This window comes from Phyllostomus discolor, chromosome 2, assembly GCF_004126475.2.
Source record: "Phyllostomus discolor isolate MPI-MPIP mPhyDis1 chromosome 2, mPhyDis1.pri.v3, whole genome shotgun sequence".
In the NCBI taxonomy this organism is placed as follows: Eukaryota; Metazoa; Chordata; class Mammalia; order Chiroptera; family Phyllostomidae; genus Phyllostomus; species Phyllostomus discolor.
In genome coordinates, this window is record NC_040904.2 from 82,101,740 (window position 1) to 82,127,032 (window position 25,293).

General features: G+C 38.1%; 1 protein-coding gene across 3 annotated transcripts in view; it reads left to right on the forward strand.

The window, feature by feature from the left end:
- The window catches only part of DCBLD2 (discoidin, CUB and LCCL domain containing 2), a 96,639-nt gene that overhangs the window by 66,187 nt on the left and 5,159 nt on the right, over positions 1-25,293 (forward strand). For all 3 annotated transcript variants that reach the window (XM_028504263.2, XM_036018014.1, XM_036018015.1), the window contains 11 exons: positions 1,160-1,211; positions 3,667-3,739; positions 4,046-4,179; positions 5,862-5,902; positions 6,922-7,137; positions 7,901-8,025; positions 11,767-11,917; positions 12,705-12,791; positions 12,941-13,066; positions 19,118-19,211; positions 22,451-22,500. In XM_028504263.2, coding sequence (XP_028360064.1) covers positions 1,160-1,211; positions 3,667-3,739; positions 4,046-4,179; positions 5,862-5,902; positions 6,922-7,137; positions 7,901-8,025; positions 11,767-11,917; positions 12,705-12,791; positions 12,941-13,066; positions 19,118-19,211; positions 22,451-22,500 — 1,149 coding nt within the window. The remainder of the gene's footprint in view (positions 1-1,159; positions 1,212-3,666; positions 3,740-4,045; positions 4,180-5,861; positions 5,903-6,921; positions 7,138-7,900; positions 8,026-11,766; positions 11,918-12,704; positions 12,792-12,940; positions 13,067-19,117; positions 19,212-22,450; positions 22,501-25,293) is intronic.

Sequence of the window (25,293 nt, forward strand, 5' to 3'; positions counted from 1 at the left end):
AGTGTGATAGTCATCCATTCACTAAAACATAACAAACTTAAGTGCCTACTGTGTGCTAAAGGTTTTTCATTTGCCAAGGTCAGGGGCAGCTTCCGTGAAGAAATGACAGTTAAGATGAGATCTTAAAGAGGAGTCAGTTTATCGAAGGGGCAGGTGAAAAACCTCTCAGACTAAGAGAACAGTATGTTCCAGAGAAGGCTAGTGTGGCAAAAAGCCAAGATGGATACAAGATGAGGCTGAGGCAGGACCAGGCACTTAAAGACCTTGTGGGTCATGTTGAAAACTTGCCCTGTGTCCTAAGAGCAGAAGTTCCTGTTACTGAAATATTGAAACCAAAGCCACCTTGTACTCACCCTGTGAACTAGGTCTTAATTAGACAGCTTAACTTTTACCCAGATGTGTTGATTTCTAGATAGAAAAAAAAGTTCTGTTATACTTAAGAGCACTGCTTCTCCAACTTTAGTGTTTAAGTATTACTTGGAGGACTTTTTAAAAAAGATTTTTGGGCCCCATTCCCAGAGATTCTATAAGTCTGGATGGGTTCAAGTGTTTGAATTTCTAGTTAAGTTCCCAGAAAGTGATGATGCTGCTGGTTCTGCTGTGGACCAGATTTTGAGTTGCAGTTATTTGAATTAACTCACTTTTCTTCTAGCATTCTTTTCCTGATATGTAACCACCAAAAGATCTTTCCTGGTCATACAATAACTAAAATAGTTTTTCTTTTTGGAGGGAGCTATATTTTATAGAAGCCATTTAAAGGTTATAAATTATACTTATTGTGTGCCTTCTGTATACAGGGTGGGTCAAAGGTGGGTTTACAGGGTTTTTTATGGAAAGTAATGCAATAATAATATAAGAATAAATACAGTTTCATGTACTCACAACTGTAAATCTACTTTTGCCCCACCCTGTATATATGTCATCATGTGAGGTAATATGGTAGTGAACTACATTGGGAAGACATAACCCAGAAATCAGAATATTTAAAATCAGAAAGAAATGTTGATTAACAAAAGTTTGTAAAATGTTGTTAGTACTACTTTGACAGCTGTTGAGATTTTGAAATTTAGAACAATATTATTTGGGATTTGGAAACAGTGTTTCATCAAGGGTAAAACCTGTGTATTATTAAATCAGTTTTTTATTTTTGTTTTTCTAGACTTAATTACTTGTTTAGATACTGCATCCAGTTTTTTGGAACCTGAGTTCAGGTATGAGCGTGTTTGTGCTTTTTTTCTCCCCCCTTAAATTTACTCTTCATTTACTTCATCCTCATTCTTTATAACCTTAAGATTAATGTACGTGGTGGCACATAGGAAGGGGAACCTCCCAAAAATTATCTTCTGGAGGGCAAGGCCCCTTGTAGTACAGCCTTCCCCCTCTAGGTGAGTGTTCTAGGAACATGGCCATCTCTATCAGTGTACCAGCTGGCATTGTGAGAGGCTGCCTTTGGCTTCATAGAATATTTTTTGAAGGCTCTTTCAACAGATTTACCAATTGCATAATGAGTGATTTTACAAGCACACCTGTCCACCCTGAGCTAAGTGTTTAGCGGTTTTTTATAAAAATGGAACGATGCCCCATGCCCCACCCTCCCAATTTACCTTATCTCTCCCTGAGCAACATTTTTTTGTTTCCCCCAAATGAGAAAAATCCCCAAAGGGAAATGTTTTGCCAGTGTGGAAGAGGTAGAACAAAAAAACAGCAGAAGCACCTACACCTAGCATCAAAATTGATGAGTTCAAAAGTTTTTTGAGCAGTGGAAAAACTTCTCAATAGGTGCATTGCATCAGGTGCAGAGTACTTTGAAGGTGACTGACATTTATCCATGTAGGAACAAATACACAATTTTTTACAAATAAATTGCTAACCTAAATAAGGTATTCTAAGACCTCAGTCAATAAACCAGAGTCTCTTTAAAGCCATTGAGTTGCCATGTTTAAATTTTGCACTACTTATAGCATTTGGATCTTTTTCAAGATCCAGTTTCAAAAGTGAAACTAGTTGCTCTTCAAAATCTGGCAAAACTGCTAATAAAAGTGGAAGAATTATTTATCTTTTCTTTTAAAAGAGAAGAGTGTGGTTTAGGCTATTATGGAATTTCAGTGTTCTTACCCAAATAGCCTTGCTACAGTGATTTCCCTGCTTTATGCTCTTGTCTCTTGCCTAGACTAGAATCAACTTCTCATGATTTCCTTTCCATTTCTGACTTTTGCTGGCTTCATTCTGCTATCGCATTGCTGCCAGGTTGTTTCCTAAAATACGTATCTCATCATTCCCCTGCTTACAAATCTTCAGGTGCACTTAATTAGGACAAAAAGTCATCCAGATTCCTAAGCTTGGTTTTCAGGATCCTGTCCCAGGTTCTTATGCCATTTTTCTAGTTTTATCTCCTGCACTCGTGTTAAAACAACTCTGGATTACCCCCACTGCTGTAAGCTCTGTGACCTTTTGCTTAGAATCACTTTACTCCTCTCTGCTTGGCAAAATCATTCTCATCTTCTAAGGTCATCGCACTACCCTGCAACTTGCTACCTCTTCATGAAGAACCTTCACTTTGTCTTCAGAAACAGTTTTGTCCATACAGGAGGGGAGCACTGGTAGGGGATCCTGGTCTGCAGAGGTAACCCTGGCATCAGTGTATGTATGGCACACAGCCCTGCAGAGGGTCAGATATCTGGGGCCCTCCCCTCTCAAGCTCCACTGTTACCACCTTGTATTTTACAAGGTGCTAGCATTCTCACCTGGGCTACTACACTGTCTGCCTGATTCTGTCCCAGTTTTCACTCATGGCTCCTTAAAGTCTCTTTTCTTCCCAGGAATCACAATACTCTTTTTTAAAAATATGAATCAGATTATATATATACACAGTCAAAATCCTTTATTGACTTTCTATTTTTATTCAGAAATATATTCCAGACTCCTCGCCATAGCCCATGACGCCTCTGGTGATCTGACCCCTGTCTATCACTTTAGCCTTCTCTCAAATAACCTTTGCTGACTACAGTCTGCCTGCACCAGTGGTTCCCAGTTCCAGACGCACACTGGCCGTCCTGCCTCATGGGCATGGTGTTCCTTCCACCTGGGCTGCAGTTCCCTCCACTTGCTCCAGTGACTGCCGTTACTTCTCTTCCAGAGCTTCACTTCCTCAGAGCCCCGTCCCCTGCCTGACAAAGGCAGTGCCGAGGCCTGTGTATGAGCACAGACTCGAGCCCGTCTGCCACTCAGCAGCCACATGACCTAGGCACACATTTCCTTGGTTTCCTCATTTGTAGCATGGGGTTAATAATAGTACCTACCATGTCGGGTTCTTACATGGATCAAAGTACTTGGGATGCTGCCTGACCCAGAGTGAGTTTACTGAACATTTGTATTCCTTTTTATTAAGTTAGCTTCCTCCCAGTTATTTCAGAGAATCCCTTTTCTTCATAGTGGTATCATAGTCTCTAATTATTTGTGTATCAGTTTAATGTCTTCCCCCACCACTGGCATATAAACTCAGTGAGGACAGGGGCCCTGTTCGTCTGGCTGACTTTTGTAAATCTAGTTCCTGGCACAGCCCAGCACTTAGCCCATCGTAGACGCTTGAGTAAATGTAATGTCTTTGGTCTTTCCTCCCCATCACTACAGTGGTATGTGTCCTTTAACTTGTGTTTTGTTTCACAGTAAGTACTGTCCAGCTGGTTGTCTGCTTCCTTTTGCTGAGATATCTGGAACAATCCCTCATGGATATAGAGATGTAAGTTGGATATAGACTTACATTAAAGTTGTGATAGGATTTTACTTTTTTAAACTTCAGAATAGGTAGATGTGTACCTACTGTATGTCTTTGATATTTTTTCTAGGAATTACTTCTTTTTAGTAATAGGTAATGTTTTATTCTTTTTCTTTTAAAAATTTATTTTGTGTTACAGCATCAATAATCTGTCCAATGTTTATTGAGAAAACTGCCCAGATAAACTAATTTTTTGAGGAAGTGTAAGTCTTATTTGTGAATTATCAAAGGAAAATAAAAAATTGATCTTTTCTTTTTCTCTCCCTCAAGTCCTCACCGTTGTGCATGGCTGGCGTGCATGCAGGCGTAGTGTCAAACACCTTGGGCGGCCAAATCAGTGTTGTGATTAGTAAAGGCATCCCGTACTATGAAAGTTCTTTGGCGAACAATGTCACCTCTGTGGTGTGAGTACATGCACTGTTTATAATGAGCACGCTGAGCAGGGGTGGGATGGGGATTCATGAGATCTCAGAGATGCAAGTTAGTGGTGTTCGAGAAAAGCCATGTGTGCAGTTAGCACTTAACATTTGTGTGTCCTCCTGCCCGAGTATATTGAAGAGTATAGGCAAGGTCAGATTACTTGTCTGTCAGAATGGTAGTCATTTGTAAGTGTGATTGGTCTGTTTCTTCTTTTCTAAGTATTGAGAAAACCTGAAATAAGAGCCTAGAAGTATGTTGTCAGATCTTCACTTCATATTAAAGGTCAGAGGGTGTAAACTACTCTGTTCCTTATAGTCTCTGTGACCCGAGATGAATCAAGGATAATTGAAACACTTTGAATATAAATTAGGTTTTGAAATAAATCAGAGGTTGGTAGTATTATGAATCCCCCTTCTCATCCCCAGAAAATATTTTCAGAATGTATTTTCATGGTCTCTACTACATTCTACTATTTTACAAAATTTAAACTAGGCATAAAAAGCAGGAGAAGTTCAAAAAAATAGAAATGCAATACACCTGATTTCTTGTTTTTGTAAATCTTGCCTCTTAGATATGCCCAGTCTTGCCGACGGGACTACACCTGTTTGAAACGAGTATCTCTTCAGGGGTCCTAGGCCAGTTTTTATTCAGAAGACAAGAGTGTGATCCACAGACACAGCAGTAGAAAGCAGGAGTCAGCAAACTTTTCTGTGAGGACCAGCTAGCAAATATTTTAGGCCTTTATGGGCCACATGGCTCTGTCACTTACTCTTCTTTAAGTCATTTGCAATTCTTTAACCATGTAAAAACCATTCTTAGCTCACCGGCCATAAAAAAAAAAAGCCATACATGGGCTGTCTGCCCATTGCTACTATGCAGCAAGCTACCTTTCCTTCTTTTGGTTTCTACTAGATGCATTTATGCTAATCCTTTATTCTTTTCCCCCGTTCTACCTTTAGACAGATATTCTTTTCCATGAATTCTCTTTTTCATACTTAAAAAACAAGGACAAGTTGCATACACTTGTAATGATTTGAATGTTGTGCTAAAGACAGGAGTACACACTGGTGATTTCCATTCCTCCAGGCTCCTTAGAGTCCCCTGACTTACCCCATGGCAACCTAGTCACTTGTCCCGCCCCTGCATTCTCCCCATGCATGCATCCATCCATGCTGCCCCATACTTTCAAATCCAAAAGCTGCACTCTAACACGGAAACTTAGACAAGCTGATTTCCTGTAACAAATGCGGTCTCGGTAGTTGTTAGCTTTTCTGCTGTCTATGCCAGGGCACCGGAGCCTCTTTGTCGAGAATTACACCTTTCATTGTACCTCCACCAGAAGCAGTGCCACAGAACAGGTTTAGGAGTCAGCTTATTTCATGGAAAAGATAAAAAAAAGTATATATTCAAAGTTATGTGGACACATTTGCATAGTCATGTATGAAACAAGAAACTAGATACTTGTAGAGAAAGTTATTTATGCTGACTCCGGAAGTTCTGCTTAGGAATGAGACTTCTTTGTTAACTAGGAACATTATCAGTCATCCGGTATATAGCCGGAGAATAGTCTTAGTTGTTTATACAGCAAAATAAAAACACTAGGACAAATATGGGAAAATTATGTGTTATGTGATATGTCACCAAAAACAACCTTTCTCTCTTTCAGGGGACACTTATCTACAAGTCTTTTTACATTTAAGACAAGTGGTAAGCTTTTCATGGACTTTATAACTTACTGTAATTTGTACAGTAGCTAATATTTTTTGTACACTGGATGTCAGGCATTGTGCCAAGTTCTGTTTCCTGTACTTTCTATTTAGTTGTTACAATAACACTGTGAGGTAAGAAGGGCATTTAATATATAATGAATGAAAAAAGCTGGATAATGTACATTAATAGAAAAATGATCATGTAGGCAAGGAAATATTTTTGAACGTGTCTAAAGAAATAATTTATTCATTTGACTGAAAATATTGAGTGCCACCTTTTTATTTGTCAGATATTCTGGTCCAGGAATACAACAGTGAGCACAAGAAGCGAAATTCTGCTTTCCTGGAGCTTACATTCTGGTAGTGAGAGATTGACAATAAACAGTGAATAAGTGGATTATTGTTTACAATGGATTGTTTATAATATAAAGGATGTAGAAAATAAAGCAAGAGTGGGCAATGGAGGAGGCGTCATGGAGGATGTGACATTTGAGCAAACACCTGAAGAAGTTGTTAAGGGTGTGAGTCACCCAGTGACCGGGGAGCTTGTCCCAGGGATAGGATATGTATTTCCAACAAACTAATGGTTATGGCCCTGGCTGGTGTGGCTCAATAGATTTGAGCATTGGCCTGCACATCAAGGGGTTACCAGTTCGATTCCTGATTAGGGCACCTGCCTGAGTTGTTGGCCCCATCCTCATTTGGGGGCAAGAAGCAACTGATCTAGATGTTTCTCTCCTTCCCTTCCTCTCTCTCTAAAAATAAATTTAAAAAATCTTAAAAAAGAAACCAAACTAGTGGATATGGCTCATGAATAAATATATATAGTTCCTCATAAGATACAAAACATAGATTCCAGAAACACTTGCCTAGTTTGGAAATTTTGCTATTACACTGTACTTGCATAAAGGTATGTTGATTAAAGGTACAATAGAACGTTTGTAATGATCAAGTTTATGTAGAGTTTAAATTTATAGCCGGAAACCCAGTTACTTTCTTCTTTTGTTGCTGTTTCAGGTTGTTACGGGACACTGGGGATGGAATCTGGCGTGATTGCCGATCCTCAGATAACAGCCTCATCTGTGCTGGAGTGGACCGACCACACGGGCCAAGAGAACAGCTGGAAACCCGAGAAGGCCAGGCTGAAGAAACCAGGGCCTCCTTGGGCTGCTTTTACCACTGATGAGTATCAGTGGTTACAGATAGATCTGAATAAGGAAAAGAAGATAACAGGTTAAGAGGCAGAACTTTTTAGAATAATTGGTGATACTTATTTTATTTGAAAACATAGTGACATCTAAGATTTTTATAGAAAATTAAGTCACTGCAAATTTAATTACGTGGTTTTAAGGTTTCTTTATTGGTGTTAATATTACTGAAAATGGTTTCATAAAAAACATGACAGGAGAGGCGTTGATATTTGAGTCTTACTAGCTTTTCTTATTAATAAGATTTCTTTCAAGGTAGTGTTTTACTGAAGTGATCTTGAGGCATCTGAAATACCATCTATTAGAGTCATTAAGAGAAATTTATGTTGAAGGAATCCAAGTGCTATAATTAATATTCCACATAAGCTGAATATAAATTTAATTATTTAAAGCAATTTAGCAAATGGTCACAACAATTTGTTGGGATTGGCTTTGTTAAAGATGTATTTAGTTTTGGTACTGAAAATAATACCAGTAATTACCTTTAATATGTTCATTTCCAGGAATCCATTCTTACTCATAGGTACAATATATTTTACAATGATATGAACACAAGTTGCTAACATAGAATGGTCCTTTCCTTTTGTGTGCACATAACTCTCCTGTCTCCACAAGGGAACAAAGCCAAGGATTCCATTACTATTATAATGAAAGCTTACACTTAGGGTAATGTGTCATAGGCAAAAAATGTTTGAACAGTGTATCTTAGGTGTTCATGTTTCAGTAGTGAACCAACTTCGAAGATCAGAGTGTGTGTGCTATGAAAGCAACTCTCCATTCCCCACCAGGCATTGTGACCACTGGCTCCACCATGGTGGAGCATAATTACTATGTGTCGGCCTACAGAATTCTATACAGTGATGATGGGCAGAGGTGGACTGTGTACAGAGAGCCTGGTGTGGAGCAGGATAAGGTAAAATGATTAACTGTATTTTTTAAAACATTTTTTAAAATGAGCCTTTGCAAAAAGTCACAGGAACACTCCTGTGTAATTTAAAAAGTTAAATGTCATTTGGTCTTACTCTGCCCTCTTCTGGTTATTTTAGGTAGTGCTAGTTATCGACCTTAACCCTTCTAACTTCTGGATAAGAAATTTTCTGTGGTGGTTCTAGGTCCCTTTTGAAGATTGTAGGGGTTAAGTACTTTACTGATTCTTTTTTCACCACATCTTAACTCATTTTTTTTACAATAGATAATTTATAAGAAAATTCTAAAAGGGAACTTATCATTTCTTGTCTCTAGAAAGCTTTTCTTTTCAATGCACAGAATGATGGGGAAGCCTAATTTGTTCCCAGATTTCTATTTTGTAGACAAGGGGGACAAAAGAGCTAAAGGCAAAAGCGCATTAATTTGTAGGATATTATAGACTTGAAAGATCATTTCAAGATCACCTCAGTGACTTTGTCTTAGAAAAAAGTTCATTATTTTTGTACCTGAAGAATTTCATTAACTCCTGTATGTTTTCCTATCTGAAGAATTTCCTTAACTTCTGTGGTCATTATGAAATTGTTGTTTTCATTAACAAAACATGACAGTGCTGAAATGTACCAGATCAGATAAGAGGCTGAGAGGAGGCGCAGGTGGCTCTCGTCCAGATGTTTACTTTCACCTGGGCTCCCGGCCCTTGGCCAACCACAAGGTCTTGTAACTGGGAGAGCCCATGCCCCGAAGAAGATAGATTCCTCTCACCTAGAACTGAAATTTTGAGCAGATATTTTTAATGAAACTTCATTATGAGTTTTGTTTTGGCTATATGATACTATCAGTTCTCTATCATATATAAGATTTACTCATGTATCTTCAATTACCACTTTTCTCATCTCTCTGTTCAATGACTGCAGGAGCTTCCTATAATCTTTCCCATGGATCTAAACTCTTCTGCTGTTATTCAAGGCCTTCTTTCCTCTCTTCTACTTGATACCACATGAACTTCATCTTTGGTGAGCCTGCACCCACTGAAGCAAATAACAGTATTGTCTCCATTTCTGTCTTCTGCCTAATGCCCCCAAACTTAACTACTTTTTACTGTCAGCACATCCATATGTATTTGTAATCTACTTATTACATTTATGGGATATACTTAATTTTTGAAGTTATAAGAGCTATCCATGCTTATATTATAAAAACATCTAAAAACATTGAATTATATTTCTGGAAAAGATTTTTTGTTTTATTTCGAAAGATAATTTCACTGAGTTGAGAATTCTAGATTGACAGTCCTTTGTTTCAATACTTGAAATATGCTGGTGCATTCTTTTCTGGTTTGTATTGTTTTTGGCAAGAATTCTGCTATCATTCTTAATTGTTGTTTCTCAATATGTAATACATCTTTTTTCCCCCTTGGCTACTTTGAAGATTTTCTTTTTATCATTTGTTTTAAGTAATTTGATTATGATGTGCTCTATGTAGTTGTCTCCCTGTTTCTTCTGCTTGGGCTTTTCTGAGCTTCTTGGATCTGTGGGTTATAATTTGCATCGAATTTGGAAAATTGTAGGCCATTTTTTCTTCAAATATGTCTCTTCCTCAGCTCTGATTACATGAAGGTTATGACTCTTGAAGATGTCTTAACAGTTCAATGATGCTATTCACAGTTTTAAACTTTATCTGTATTCTAGTTTCAAAAATTTCTATTGTTTTGTCTTCAAGTTCTGTAGTTTATTTTGTAATGTCCAATCTGCTATTAATCCTATCTTTTAAGATTTCTTCCATGTCTATACTCAACATGCTCGTGCTTTTCATTACCTCTGAAACATACGGAGTATATAATAACTCTTAATGTCCTAGCCTACTAATCTGTCTACTAATATGTCATATCTAGATCTTTTTATATTGATTGATATTATGGGTCATATTTTACAAGTCTGGTAATATTTGAGTGGTAGCCAGACATTGTAAACTTCACACTGTTTGGTGCTAGGTTTCATTTTTTATTATTCTTTTAATTTCGTTTGAGCTTTATTCTGGGATACAGATTACTTGAAAATCATTATCTTTTCAAGGCTTGCATTTTAGCTTTATTAGGCAGGACTTGGGCAGCCTTTTGTTGTAAGTTTTCCCCACTGCTGAGAACATAGTGTTCTAAGTACTCAGCCCAACATCCCAGGTGTTCCAAGGTTTCTTCATTCTGTTATTGGCAGTGTGAGCTGTTCTCACCTTGTGTGTTTCTCAGAATTATTCTACTGGTCCCTTTCTAGTGTTTTTTTTTTTTACCTGTCCACAGATAGTTTCTTCATGTATATGCAGCTGAAAATTTAATGGGAAACTGCCTACAGATCCTAGAAGTCTCTCTGCAGCTTTCTTCTCTCCTGCACTGTGCCCTGCAGATTCTCGCTGCCTTGGCCGCTCCATCTCTGAGCTGTCTCCTTGGTTCCCTGAGACACCGGCTCTCTCTAGGCAATATTGGGTCAATAGAAGGGCTCACCTCATTTGTTGCCCTTTCCTCAGGGGTTACTGCTGCCTGCTGCCTATTGTCCAGTGTTGAAAAACCATTGTTTCATAATATTTCATTTGATTTCTCAGAAAGTTAAGACAGAAGGTTAAGTCCAGTTACAGTTAGTGTATATCATGGATAGAAGTGGACGTCCTTGCATTGAATTATGTGAAGTGACATTTTTTTTTGTCTCTCATTAGCCCATCTGCTTCCTCTTCAAACTGATAAAAACAAACCACTTTGATTTTAAGCAGGTGTTCCTTTATTAATGGTCTTTAGAAACTGCCTACATGGCCAGGCCTGAAAGAACGAGGAGGGCCCTTTTTTGCTCACTAGAGCCCTCTGTGTGAGTCAGAAGACACAGACTCCAGTCACTGCTCTATCAGTGACTGGCTGCGCGGTCCCATTCTGCAGGCTGCAGTTTTCTGGATTTCTGTCTGTTTCATAGGGTTATCATGAAGAGCAGTTGAGTTAATTTTATGAAATGCTTTGTAATTAAGAGCTCTCCCTTTGTAAAGCGTTATCATTATTTGCTTGAAATAGTTGAGGGAATGAGATGGTACTTGAGATCATATTTTTACATAAGGATTATTGATATAATGCATTCATTGCTGTTACAGTCATTAAATTAGGCAGGTAACAGTGTCACTATTCTGGCTCAAAGAGCAACAAGAAAACAGAACATGAGAACTGTGTGTATGTAGTTTATCCAGTAGGTGGAGGTATGTATCTGTTGTGTTAGTGTATGTTCACTTTGTCTGTTTATTGAGAAAAAAATTATGATGAATAGTACACAGTAAAGCATTTCCTCTAAGATCTCATATGTTCGATTATACTTTACTTTGAAAATAAAATCAACATATTTAAATAGTTGGTAATTCCACAGAACTGGTGTTACTAATTTATTAATAACAATATACCATCTCATTGCCGTTGAAGCTCTTCCCAAGTTAGCAAGTTAGCATTCTTCTGTTTGTTATCATCTTAAAATCTTTTTTATATTCTGTATTTTTCTTTTATAATTTTTGGTGAAGAATGTGCAGCTTCTTAATAGTTCTCCAAATTCTGATTAAATTATTTTCTTGAAAATCAATCTTTATTGTCATACTTTGCAGATCTCATTTAAGGCCCAAAAGAAAACAAAAACATGTTTCAGTGGAGCAGTTTAGCACTGGCCTCTGTTGAAGTAAAGTATTGGTATTTTTTTGTGTGTTTTTTTTTAAGATATTTCAAGGAAACAAAGATTATCACCAGGATGTGCGCAATAACTTTTTGCCACCAATTACTGCACGTTTTATTAGAGTGAATCCTACCCAATGGCAGCAGAAAATCGCCATGAAAGTGGAACTGCTTGGATGTCAGTTTATTCCTAAAGGTAAAGAAACAGTACGTTTCAGATGTGTTATTTTCCTCAGATAAATTAAAAATGCTAAGTGCTATTCTCAGAGAAAGTAATCAATAATTGGGGGTTTAACCCCTAATTATATTATCTTAAAGGAATTTTTAAAAAGAAACAGTTACCCTCTTAAAAAGGTGGATATCAAAATGATTTCCAGAATTACCAGGGCAAGCAGGAGAGAGGGCATCGTTGATGAGATGTTGTAATGAGATTGGTTTCCAAATCTAATCACATCTCAATCTTGATAATTTTTAATCAGGACTCATGTGATACAGTATTTATCACATAAGCACTGATGATTGCTTATAATAGTAACCTCAGTCTAGTAATTTTTACTTTGAATAAATTAAAAATGGGAGTAACTTCCTTCAATACTATACTGTAACACTTTGTTTACTGTTGTACTTCTAAGAACTACCAAAGTGACTGACACATAGTGGGCCCTCCATAAATATTAAATGAATTGATAAGTAGTATGTCAAATTGCAATGAAATTTTTATAGCTTTAGAGTTCAACATCCATCACTTCTCCATTATTTTTCTTCTTAAGGAGATTACTCTCAGGTTAATTAAAAACTGAGAAGTCCCAGTATGTTTTTGTATTTAATACAGAGGATATTTATCCTTTACATACTTCTCTCTGACATTTAAAATTACTGTACAGAGTTAAGTGTTCTAGGAGATAGTAGAGACATTTAGATTATTAGTTTAATTATGGTTTTTATAAGCAAAGTGTGTAAACTTTTCTGAACCATTTTGCAAGGTCGTCCTCCAAAACTTACCCAACCTCCACCTCCTCGGAGCAGCAATGACCTCAAAAACACTACAGTCCCTCCAAAAATAGCCAAAGGTATGCTTCCTTTAAATGTGAGCATTTCATATTCCCTGGATTTGTGGTATAATTTTCCATAAATATATTCAAAGCATTCTAAAATACTTTTATTTTAATCCAGTTGATGTAGATAAAAGTATAAAGTGTTTTAAAACCGTTTTTCCAAGGTCATGCCCCAAAGTTTACTCAACCACTACAACCTCGCAGTAGCAATGAACTTCCTGTGCAGACAGTACAGACAACCGCCACTCCTGATATCAGAAACACGACTGTAACTCCGAATGTAACCAAAGGTAGGTAAACCCAAACATTCACACTTGTTACATAGTAATGTTTTGTTTTGTTTTGTTTTGTTTTCAGCTTAAGTTTTCAACATTACTAGCTTTTAAACTTCCGGTTTCTTTTCCTCAGACTTGGGTTTTTTAAGTATAGCAAAAAAATTGATTCCCTTCCTTGGGAAAAATCTAATGCTTTGCTCTAAGTTTTGTTCTGTGGAGCCCTGTAGAATTGTTCTTTAAATATTTAGAGATGGTTGCTGTATTCTAGGCCTCCGCTTGCAATTTTTATCCCTATGTAGCTAAACATGTGGAGTCTCATGCCTAGAAATGTTTCTAGAAATAACTAAAAGCCAAGCAGTAAACAGACCTTTTCTTTTTCTTTATTATATGTGAATTTGCTGGATAGGGAACTTGGCAGAAAAAGAAAGAGAAAAATACAGGCGTTGTGGTGAAAACTAATACTTTTTGAAAAATACTCTTGAGTTAACATATTCATTTAAAAAAAGTTTGGTCTCTGCTTTTAAATTGTTTCCAATTAAGGTTTTTCAGATTATAAGTATAAACATTAATAGAATTTACTTTCAAACATAATGATAAGTAAGGTATTAACATATGCAAAACATTTTATAAGTTGCTGAGAAACAAAACTTCAGTTGAATACAGGGGAAAAAAGCATCTGTGTTCTAGAGGAATTAGTTTCAGTGTTGGCAGATAAATAAAGCACACTTATTTTCAAGACAGGGCAGAGAAAGCAGTTCACTCAGAGTAACTTGTACCACTCAGAACTTTAATCATTCACATTTACTGAAAGTCTGCCTGGATTCAAATAGCTTTCTCCAACTTTCCACGTGTCAGTTTCTTTTCTGTCTTCCAAACAGACCAATTTCTTGTGCCGTAGGAAAATCTAGAGAGAAGCAAGAGTTCTCATAACCAGGAGACCTTAGCATCCACAAAGAGCTTCTTACCAGTCTGTAGAAGGCATGTGTTTGGGCAGAATCCCAAACCGTGTGCCTGGATGGAAGAACAATCATCTGAAGGTGCTCCTCATCTTAAATTCAGATTATAGGATCTTAAAATCTCAAAACTGAAATTGTCCTAAAACATTTCCTTCAAGAACTAGGATCCCCGTAACATTAAAAAGAATAACAAAGAGAAAACTTCAGGATGGCAGCTGAGTTGGTGGACCTTGTATTCACCTCCTCCTAGAACCAAACTGGGAATTCAGCTAAATTGGAGAAAAATCACCCTGAAAGAACAACTGAAAACTGAGGAAATTTATAACCAAGGAACTGTAAACAACGCCACGTTGAGACTGGAAAGAGGGCAGACAAGCGAGTGGTCCTGTGCCCAGGCAGAGGCTAAGGCACCAGAGGGATAGCTCAGTGGTGGAAGGTCCCACCCGAGAGACGCAGGTCCTAAACCCCGGGACAGGCTGCTCAGCCAGGAATAGTATAGCCTGGAAGAGACACCACACAGCATTGGTGTTGAAAAGCTGGGGGGTTTCTGTCTGCCGAGGGGAGGTGGAGGCCACTTGAGGCACAGGCATTTTCTTAAAGGGCCAACATACAAAACTGCACTTGCCACCACTAATCCTGGGCTCTGGTGGAAGGAGGGGCGGTAAAGGTTGGAGTCAACTGAGGAGAGTCTCAGGCTTGTGATTCTGAGGAGAGACATAGGGGGATAGCTGCCAGGATCCTGGTGCTGAGTCAGTCTCAGATATGTACAGCAAACATCTCTTCTGCGGGGGCAGTCCCCTCCCAGCAGTTTCAACCTGGAGGAATGCAGTTACCCCACCCTTAGGGATTTCACTCACCGCATGGGAGGAGACAGTGACATAGGCCTGGGCATAGCAGCCTGGGCAGACTAAGGGAGGTTGGTGCCTAGTTGTGGGGAGGGGCCATGTTCCCCCACCCCCAACTTCCCTGTGAACCTGACTGGTGCCTCCCCCTCAAGGGCAGATAAAGAGCTTCCCAGACAAGAAAAAACTAAAGGAGTTCATCAGCACCAAACCAGAATTATATGAAATGTTAAAGGGTCTTCTTAATAAGATCAAAAATATGAACAATAAAATGGCAATTAATGCATATCTATCAACAATTGATTCTAAAACCCAAAATAAGCAAGCAGAACAGAAACAGAATCATAGATAAGAGAACTTTTTGATGGTGCCAGATGGGAGAAGGATTGGGAGATGTGCTAAAAAGGTGAAGAGATGGAGAAGTACAAATTGGTAGTTATAGACTAGTCATGGAGATATAAAGTACAGCGTGGGGAATGGAGTAGACAAACAACATAAATGCAGGACCTGTGGACCTCAGTGTGGGGATTACCTGAGGGAATGTGGGGAGGGCTGGATAGAGGGGAACAAAAGGGAAAAACTGGGACAACTGTAGTTGCACAAACAATGAAATATAATCTTAAAAAATCAATACTTTATTTTAAAAAATAAATAAATTGAGTTATTAGAAAATCAAAAGCCTTTATATGCACCAATAATGAACTATCAGAAAGAGAAGTTTTAAAAAGTCACATTTACTATTGCAACAACAACAAAAAAGTGAGGTACTTAGAAATTAATTTAACCAAGGAGACAAAGGACCTGTACTTGGAAAACTATAGAACACTGAAAAGAAATTGAATAAGATACAAATAAGGGGAAGCATACACCGTGTTCATGGATTGGAAGAATTAAAATCATTAAAATGTTTGTACTACCCAAAGCAATCCATAGATTCAACGCAATTCCCATGAAAGTGCCAATGACATTTTGCAGACCTGAGAACAAACATTTCAAAAATGTATATGGAATCAAAAAAGACCCTGAATAGCCTCAGCCATCTTGAGAAAAAAACAAAACCAAAACTGGAGGTATCACAATAGCTGATTTTAAACTGTACTACAAGGTCATTGTAATTGAAACAGCCTGGTACTGGCAGAAGAACAGGCATATGGATAAATAGAACAGCACAGAGTCCAGAAATCAGCCCATGTCTGATGGTCAATAAATATTTGATAAGGGAGGTGAGAGCATACAGTAAAAACTGTTTCTTCAACAAATGGTGTTGGTAGAATTAGGCAGATACATGCAAAAAAAAGTGAAACTTGACCACCAACTTACAGCATACACAGGGATAAACTCAAAATGGATAAAAGACTTAAATCTGAGTCATGAAACCATAAAAATCCTAAAAGAAAACATAGGCAGTAAAATCTAAGACATATCTTATAGCGGTATTTTTGCTGATACATCTAGGGCACAGGAAGTAAAGGAAAAAATAAACAAATGGGACTATATCAAACTAAAAAGTTCTGGGACAGCAAAAGAAACAATCAACCAAATGGAAAGGGAACTCACTGTATGGGAGAACATATTTGCCAGTGATACATCTGATAAGGGGTTAATTTCCAAACATATAAAGAACATATACAACTTAACACCAGGTAGACAAACAATCTAATTAAAAAATGGGTAAAGGACCGCAATAGATACTTCTCCAAAGGGGACATATGGATGGCTGGGCTAGTAGACATATAAAAAAATGTTCAATGTCACTAATCATCAGAGAAATGGAAATTAAAACCACAATGAGATAGCACCTTGCACCTGCTAGAGTGTTCTCATCAATAAATCAACAAACAAGTGCTGGTAAGGTTGCGGAGAAAAGGGGACCCTGATGCACTGTTGGTGGGAATGCAGGCTGGTGCAGCCACTATGGAAAACAGTGAGTTACCCCAAGATATTAAAAATGGAAGTGCATTTTGTCCCAGCAATCCCACTTCTGGGAATATACCCTAAGAATCCCAAAACACTAATCAGAAAGGTAATATGCAGCCCTGTGTTCACAGCAGCATTATTTACAATAGCCATGGTCTGCAAACAGTTGTGCCCATCAGTAGATAAAATAACTGTGGTACATTTATACAATGGAATTCTGCATGGCTGTAAAAAAAGAAGGAACTCTTACCCTTTGGGACAGTATGGATGGACCTGGAGAATACTATGTGGAGCGGAATAAGCCAGAGAAAGACAAATACAATATGATCTCACTCATATGTGGAATCTAATGAAAAAAAAAAAACAAACTGATGAACCTGAGGCATGGATACATGAACAGACTGACAGATCTCAGAAGGAGGGGGAGGGACTGGAAGAGGTTAGCCAGAGAACATACATGCCCGTGTCTGTGCCCATGGACACAGACAGCAATGTGGTGAAGGCCGGCAGGGGGGAAGGTGGGGGTTGGACAGAGGAAGGTGAAGGGGGGAAATGGGGGACCTCTGTAATAGTGTCAACAATTTATAAAAATGTTTACAAATAAAAGAACAAGGAATGTTACAGGTCTTTTTAATTGAAGAACTCTTATCTCCTTTTTTCTGGAACAGTGATGTATAGACCCAAACCTAAGCAGGTGTTTACAAGCCTCTGATTAAATCAAATTGCATCCACCTGAACCTGGTTTTTCTCTCTCCAATTTCACAAATTTTAGGGATAAAAAAGTACATTTACTTTTCTGAATTCTTAGTACTTTCTGGCCTGAGTCAAGATTTTTGTTTTATGCACTTCTCCTTCATTTTTACACTCAGGCTGAGAGTGACACTGGAGAGAAGCATGTCATGGTCAGATTGGTGCCAGTGCAACTTCCAGCTGCTCCTTTAGTGCGGTAGCTCTTCTGCCTGTTCTCAGCAGTTGCCTCCACACGTTTTAAATGCGGGACCCAAAGATCTTCACTCACTCCCAGTAACCTATTCAACTTACAAAGAAATCAGAAGTCATTAGAAGGAAACTCCCTTTTTGTGGAACCTATAAACTCCCTGTACCCTCTGTCTACTGCACTAAAAAAGGCGGTTCTTTGTACTACCCAAGGTTGACCACTTCACCCTGCCCTAGGCCCACCCATCCAGCCTCTCAGAGGCCTCATGTTATTGATCATCCTCTCCTTCTCCTGTTATAGTCAGCCTGTGTGTCTTTCTGATAGTTATAAGTGAATAAGGCCTGACTGTGTCTGGCAATTAACCCTCAGCAGACAGGAGCAGTTGGCCCCATCCTCATGGACAGGAGGAGGCTGATGGATGAAGAAAGAAACTATTGTGGCACCTGACCTTAGGCAGACTAATTTCTGTATCCTGGGCCCAGGGTGCTTTGTCTGTGAAGTGAGATAGGGGGATTAAATGACCTCCTACTCCCTGCAGGCTCCAGCACTGTGTCCGTTTCTGCCCCGTTGATCACCCGGTTGGCTTTCTAGACTTAACACACCTTCCTGTATTTATGAATACTGTGCCGTCATGTTGCAAAATTTCCTTTTGCTGGGTAACATTTCACTATAAGGAGGATACCATGATATACTTATTCCCTTTCATTGTTAGGCATTTGGATTATTTCCAGTTTTTCACCCTTCTGCAGATACAGAAGCAAGCCTCTTTAAAGATACATCCTTGAATGTTATCTTAATCTTTTCCCTAAAATTAATTCTAGATATTTAATTGCCAAATAATTGTTATTTATACATATTGCCCCAAACTGATACAGGAAGTATCAATTTTTCTATTCCCATAAAAACATTTGTTTCCTAATATTCTCTTCAACAATCAGTTATTTTAAACATCTGCCAATTTGATAAGCAGAAATAGGATCTTATTCTGGTTTTAACTTTCATTTCTCTGATTACTTCTGAGCCTAACATGTTGAATGGTCAGTTGCTTTCTTTTTATGTATTCACTCATCTCCGTCAACTTTTCTTTGTTTTGACTTGCATATCCTATACTATATGAATTACAGTAACCCTTTATCACATGCAGAATATATTGTCTCAGTTTATCCTTTGTCTTACCATCATTGTCTTGGTGATTTAAGAAGTTACTCTGAAAAATTTTAAACGTAATACAAAGGTGGATCAAATAGTGTGTCAAACTTCCATGTATGCATACAAGCTCCTGAAGTTACTAGCTCATGCCTAGTATCATTTCATAAATAATGTTGATGTTACTTTTTGAGATAGAAACTTTTGAATGCTGATATGGTTAATCTTCACTCTTTCCCTTCAAATTTCTGCCTTTGGTATATTCCAGATGTAGCCTTGGCTGCAGTCCTTGTCCCTGTGCTCGTCATGGTGCTCACCACTCTCATTCTCATATTAGTGTGTGCTTGGCATTGGAGAAACAGGTCAGTATGTGAGTAGTTCACCTAACTGGTCCTAGAGGGGGTGTTTCCAAGTGCGAAATAGAAACTAGGTACAGAAGATGAATTGTAGCTCATCTTTTTGAGAGGGAGAATTAAAATAGCCATTAAAGTAAAATACATGTTTCTCCTTTATTCCTATAAAAATGAGTATGTCAATACTGAGTACCTTTATTGTATTAAATTTTGCATTATACACTGTCATATATACATTAATAAGAAAAATTTCATAACACAGTAAATAGGTGCTTAGTAATACTTACTGAAAGAATGAAACACACTTACTGTCTTCAAGGTATTTAGCAGGTTTGGCACAAAATGAAGAACTGTAGTGTAGTTTGATGAGTTATTTATGAAGTGCTGGAGAACACAAATGCAAGAACCCTGAGAGTTTTCTGAAATCTTTTTTCCAGGAAAGAGTATATTTTACTGAAAAGAAGGAATTGGATTTGGCTAGATAGTGGAAGGTAGAGAATGGCCCAGACTGATGCAACTGCTTTGAGCAAAAGCACAACTATGTGGGATGTCGACAGAATAGTGAGTCAGCTCATGGGGTTTGGCATGGGAGAGCACTGAGAAGGAACCACAGAAATACAGCCTGGGCCAGGATCAGGGAGAGCTTTCTGGGGGAGAGAAATTTGGATTTCATTCTGTAAATTGAAATCTACAATTCAATCTACATTGGAGTGTGTTAAGCACACAGGTGGTATTACCAGATGATTGTAGAAAAATAGTGGCAAGAGTTTTGCAGAGTAGTTTAAAGAAGAGGTATTAGAAGAGACAGAAGAATTAGAAAACAACGAAGAGTGGGCAAGAACCTATTGCAGTAATTCTGGAAAAAAGAAAAGTGAAGAGGGAGAGATGTCCCAGTCTCAGCAGCGGGATGCATGACTGGCTATCTTGCCCAGGAAGTAGGAGGGATCTAGGATGATCTGAAGTTTCTGGCTTCTGCAGTAAGACCAGTAGGGATGTCATGAGTTGAGGTAACAGAGCAGGAGAGAGAGTTTTGGGGGAGCAAGAGAATGACTTCCTTTGTCCATTCAAGAAGTATTTGAGCACTTGCCCCGAGCCTAGTATTGAGTGATAAACCCTAAAATGTACAGAATGGAAGAGGATAGAGTGCAGAAGACTATCGGCCATGGTACTGACATGGATCCCAGTGGATCTCAGATTTATAATGTTGGGAGTTTGTCAAAGCAGAAACCCAACAAGTTAGTATGAGGGCATTAGGGGAGGGTGGAGGGGGACAGGGCTTTAGGGAAGTGCAGGAAAGATACTCCTGACACTTCCAGGTAGCTGGACAGCAACAACAGTAACAATGACAATAGCAGCAACAGTTCATTTTTATAGAAAATTAAATGCTGATTTTAGGTATAACTCTAAATGCCTTACATGTTTTAACTAATTTGATCCCCACAACAACCTATGAAAAAGGTACTGTTATAAATCCCATTTGACAGAAGAAGAAAGTAACATAGGAGTGTATATAACTTGCCTAAGGTCACCTGGCCAGTACATGGCAGAGTAGAGTTTTGGACCCAGATGCAGAGCCCATGCTCTTAACCACAGCTGCCTCTGAACATGTGATTGGTCGGTGAGGTCAGATGCACTGTGGTTAAAGCACAGGGATGTGGGAGTGAGGATTGAGGAGTAGAACTGGTGAGAGGGAGGTAGGATGCAAGTCTTCAGATCAGTTCAGGTTGGTGTTGAAAGAACACTGTGGACATTCAGACTCCCAGGAGGCAGGTGGAATACATGTCTGTTCAAAACAAAGGTCTGAGCTGCAGAATTGAAGTTACTTCTGAGCATGGTGGTTGAAATTGCGACAGATGGCTTCACAAGAGTAAAGGAGGAGATACTATTAAAGGGCTGTGGAAAAGATTGAGAAGGAAAGTAATTAAAACAGCTGCAACTTTTGGGACCTTAACTCATGCCAAGCACTGTTCTAAGCACTTGACATATAATGAATAAATAACCTGAAGCTTTGAGAGTATATAAAATCTTTTATAGTAAAACCCTTGGCTAATACATCAATACCATTCAATTAATTGTCCTAGCCATGTAAGGCATCTAAATTGCATTTAGAAATTATTGTTGATTTCCTTTTATTTAGAAGTTTTATGGTAATTTGAGGATTTTCCAGGAGAAAAGTTACTATTAAACCAGCATTTTAATATTACATTGCAGTTTTTCATTAATACCTTCAGCACCTGCCATCTCTTCCACAAATTTTACATTGTACTTTACTTTGGGATAATGAAATGTTTCATTTTAAATACAGTCAGACTCTAAAATAAGGAAGTCTTTAATATCAATACTATAAGCATAGTTTAATTCTGGAGAAGAGTTTTTAAGTAGGACAAGCACATAGCTTGGGCTCTTTGAAAAAGCCACAGTTGTGATCTTGAGCAGATCACACAACCGTCTTGTCCTGTTTCAAGCACTGGTATATGTCTTTCTCTCTAGCTTACAAAGCTTTAACTTTAAATAGATTCACATCCTTCAATCAGAAACTCCTTTGTAAAAGGCTCTTGGTAGGTGGTAATTCTTAGTGGAGGGATAGGAGCTTCTTCCTGGGGTAGGAGGATGTGTCAGAATTCTGAGGGGTGGACTGGGAAGAATCTTTTCTGTTGTACATGTAGCTCTCATCTTTCAGGCCTGGAGAATCCTGTTTTATTCCCTCAGCTATTTGTCACTATTGATGACAGAGTTGATTTATCTTGGATGGTTGGGGGAATTTAGTCTACACAAATAAGGAGGCCTGACACTTGAAAATTCTCTGAGACAGAGGACCATAGATGAAAAGTAGGAAATTAGAAGAATAACAATGCAGAAGAAAAAGTGGGATTTTTGTTGTTCTGTGAAATTTGTATTTGAAACCAAATCAGACCTACTGTGATTTTGTCATACAAACCCACACATCAGGGCTGGATCTCTGATTTGATTCGGTCTTTTTACCTATAGATGGAGCCTTTTTTTATTTATTCCTTTTGAAACAGTTGGGTAATGAGATAACTCTCTCAGGAGACAGTTAATATTTATTGAGAATCCAGAATTTATTAACCTCAGCAAAGTCAAATGGAGTAGAGGACTCTGCCAGGTGAGCTGCAAGTGGAAATGTGTGCTCATGACTAATTATTAACTTTGATGTTTGTCCTGCGGTTTCAGGGCTGTTTTATTAGTGAATTCACTCTATTTGCTAACTTTTTTCTGTACTTTTCCAGAAAGAAAAAAACTGAAGGCACCTATGATTTACCTTACTGGGACCGGGCAGGTAACTCATGACTTTGTACCTCTTTCTGTCAGCAGGAAGTCCCTCCACTCCAGGTGGCAGTAGTGAAAGGAAAGTTGTTTCCAGGCCCACTTAAATGCCTCAGCACTGTTAGGAAAACACATCTCTGTTCCTCTTCTGTTCTGTTCATTTTTACTCTTCTGTTAAATCTCTTCTAGTCACTAAGTAGTGAAATGGAAAGGAATTCTGTTTCTTCTGGAAAACTTGCCTGGTTTTTATCATCTATTTCTCTTGAGGAGACCAGCTTTCTGTAAGGCCCATATGAACACTGTAAGAAGCAAAGAATTTGGGTCCTAGTAGCAAACACCTCTGCTGTGGGTATTTACCAGGCGGAGTCCAGCAGTGTAGAAATCCGTGAACTCTGCCATCTCTGCCATGCTGAGCTGTCATACTCTGAATTCCAGCTCTGTGTGGCAGGTGGCAGATTGCTGCGAGTTACACCAGAGGCCCCCTATAGGTCTCCCACTTCCGGACGCTACTAAAGCAAATCTTAGGAACCAAGGGTTCACCACTGTGACCAGGGTTAAAAAGAACAATGGTAGATGTTGATCACATGCTGCTAGCCCCCCAAGGTGGATCTTAGAAAGTATCTTTTGGGGGAAAAAAACCACAATATTAAAAATCACCCCTACCACAGACAAACTATATCTGGCTAGTAATCTGCTTCTGTATATAATTTTGATAGAGATTTCTACTATGTTCTGCTTTTGAACAACTTAAGGAACTGGAAACAAGAAAAACTAAACCCAAAGCTACCATAAGGAGAGAAATAATAAAGATCAGAGGAGAGAAAAACAAAATAGAGAATAGGAAAACAATAGAGAAAATCAATGAAACCAAAAGTTGGTTATTCAGAAAGATCAACAAAAGTGACAGACCTTTAGCTAGATGGACTAAAAAAAGGGGGGAGAAGATTCAAATTGCTAAAAGTAGAATGAAAGTGGGAACATTCCTACCAATTCTATGGAAATGCAAAGGATTATAAGACAATACTATGAAGAATTGTACACCAAAAAATCGAATAACTTAGATGAAGTGCATCAATTCTGAGAAACACAAAACCTACCAAGACTGAATCATGAAGAAATGGAAAATTGGAACAAACGTAAAACTAGTAAAGAGGTCGAGTTAGTAATAATAAATCTCCCAACAGAGAAAAGTCCTGGACCTCATGGCTTCACTGGTAAATTCTACTAAAAATTTGAAGAACGAAACCTTAAAGATCCACCACAAGAAGCTACGTTTTAGTGCAATAAATGCATGCACTCAGCGAAGTGGCTGACACAGAGTCAACCTGCAGAGACCAGTTGCGTTCCTATACACAGTCAAAAATCTGAATGGAAATTACAGAAACTACTGCCTTGGTAATAGCATCAAAAAGAGTAAAATAGTTAGGAATTAACCAAGGAAGTAAAAGACTTATACAATGATGAAAATACTGCTAAAAGAAAAATTTAAAAACAGAAACAGAAACACATCCTGTGCTCAGGGATTAGAAGATTTAATACTGTTAACATCACTACTACACAAAGCAGTCTGCAGATTCAGCATGAATCCCAGTGATATTTTTGCAAAATCAGAAACATTCATTCTAAAATTCAGACACTCTAAATAGCCCAAACAGTCTTTAAAAAGAACAAAATTGGAAGACTCATATTTCCTGATCTCAAAACTTACTCCAAAGCTACAGTGGTCACAACGGTGTGTGGTGGGGGGACAGTGTGATAAATAAAGAGAGAGATAGACCAATGGAATAGAGAGGCCAGAGATAAACCCTCATAAATATGGACAAGTGATTTTTGACAAGGGTGCCCAGACCATTCACTGAGGTAAGGACTGTCTTTTCAACAATTGGTGTGGGGAAAACTGGATATCCACATGCAAAAGAATGAAGTTGGACCCTAACCTAACACTATATACAAAAGTTCACTCAAAAGGGATCAAGGACCAAAATAAAGATCTAAAAGCAATACAACTCTTAGAAGAAAACCTAGGACAAAAGCTTCATGACATTAGATTTGGCATTGATTTCTTGATATGACACTAAATGCCCAGATAACAAAAGAAAAAAACAATTGGACTTCATGAAAATTTCTAAATTTTGTGTATCAAAAGACTATCCACAGAGTAAAAATAACAACCCACAGAATAAAAGAAAATATTTGCAAATCATATTTGATGAAGGAATAATACTTAGAATATGTATGGACTTTCTAAAACTCAACCACAAAAAAAAAACAATTCAAAAATAGGCAAAGGACCCCAATAGTCATTTTTCAAAAAAATATCTACAAATGGCAATGAGTGCATGAAAAGATGCTCAACTAATCATTAGGGAAATGGAAATCAAAATCACAATGAGATACCACCTCATTCATACCTATTAGGATGGTGCCAATTAAAAAAAAAGTGTTGGTGAAGTTGTGGAGAGACTGAAGTTGTGCGCTCTTGGTGGGAATGTAAAAAGTTACAGCTGCTGTGTAAAACACTATGGTAGTTCCTCAAATAATTAAAAATAGAGCTGCCATATGATACAGCAATTCCACTTCTGGGTATATACCTATGATAATTAAAAGCAAGGTCTCAAAGAAATGTTTCAATGCCCATTTTCATTGCAATATTGTTCACAACAGTTAAAATGTAGAAACGTTGACTGATGTATGTGTAATATATATATACACGCAGTGGAATAATCTTTTAATTTTTATTGTAGACACTATTACAGATGTCCCCCATTTATCTATTCTTAAAAAGGAAATTCTGCATTATGGTACA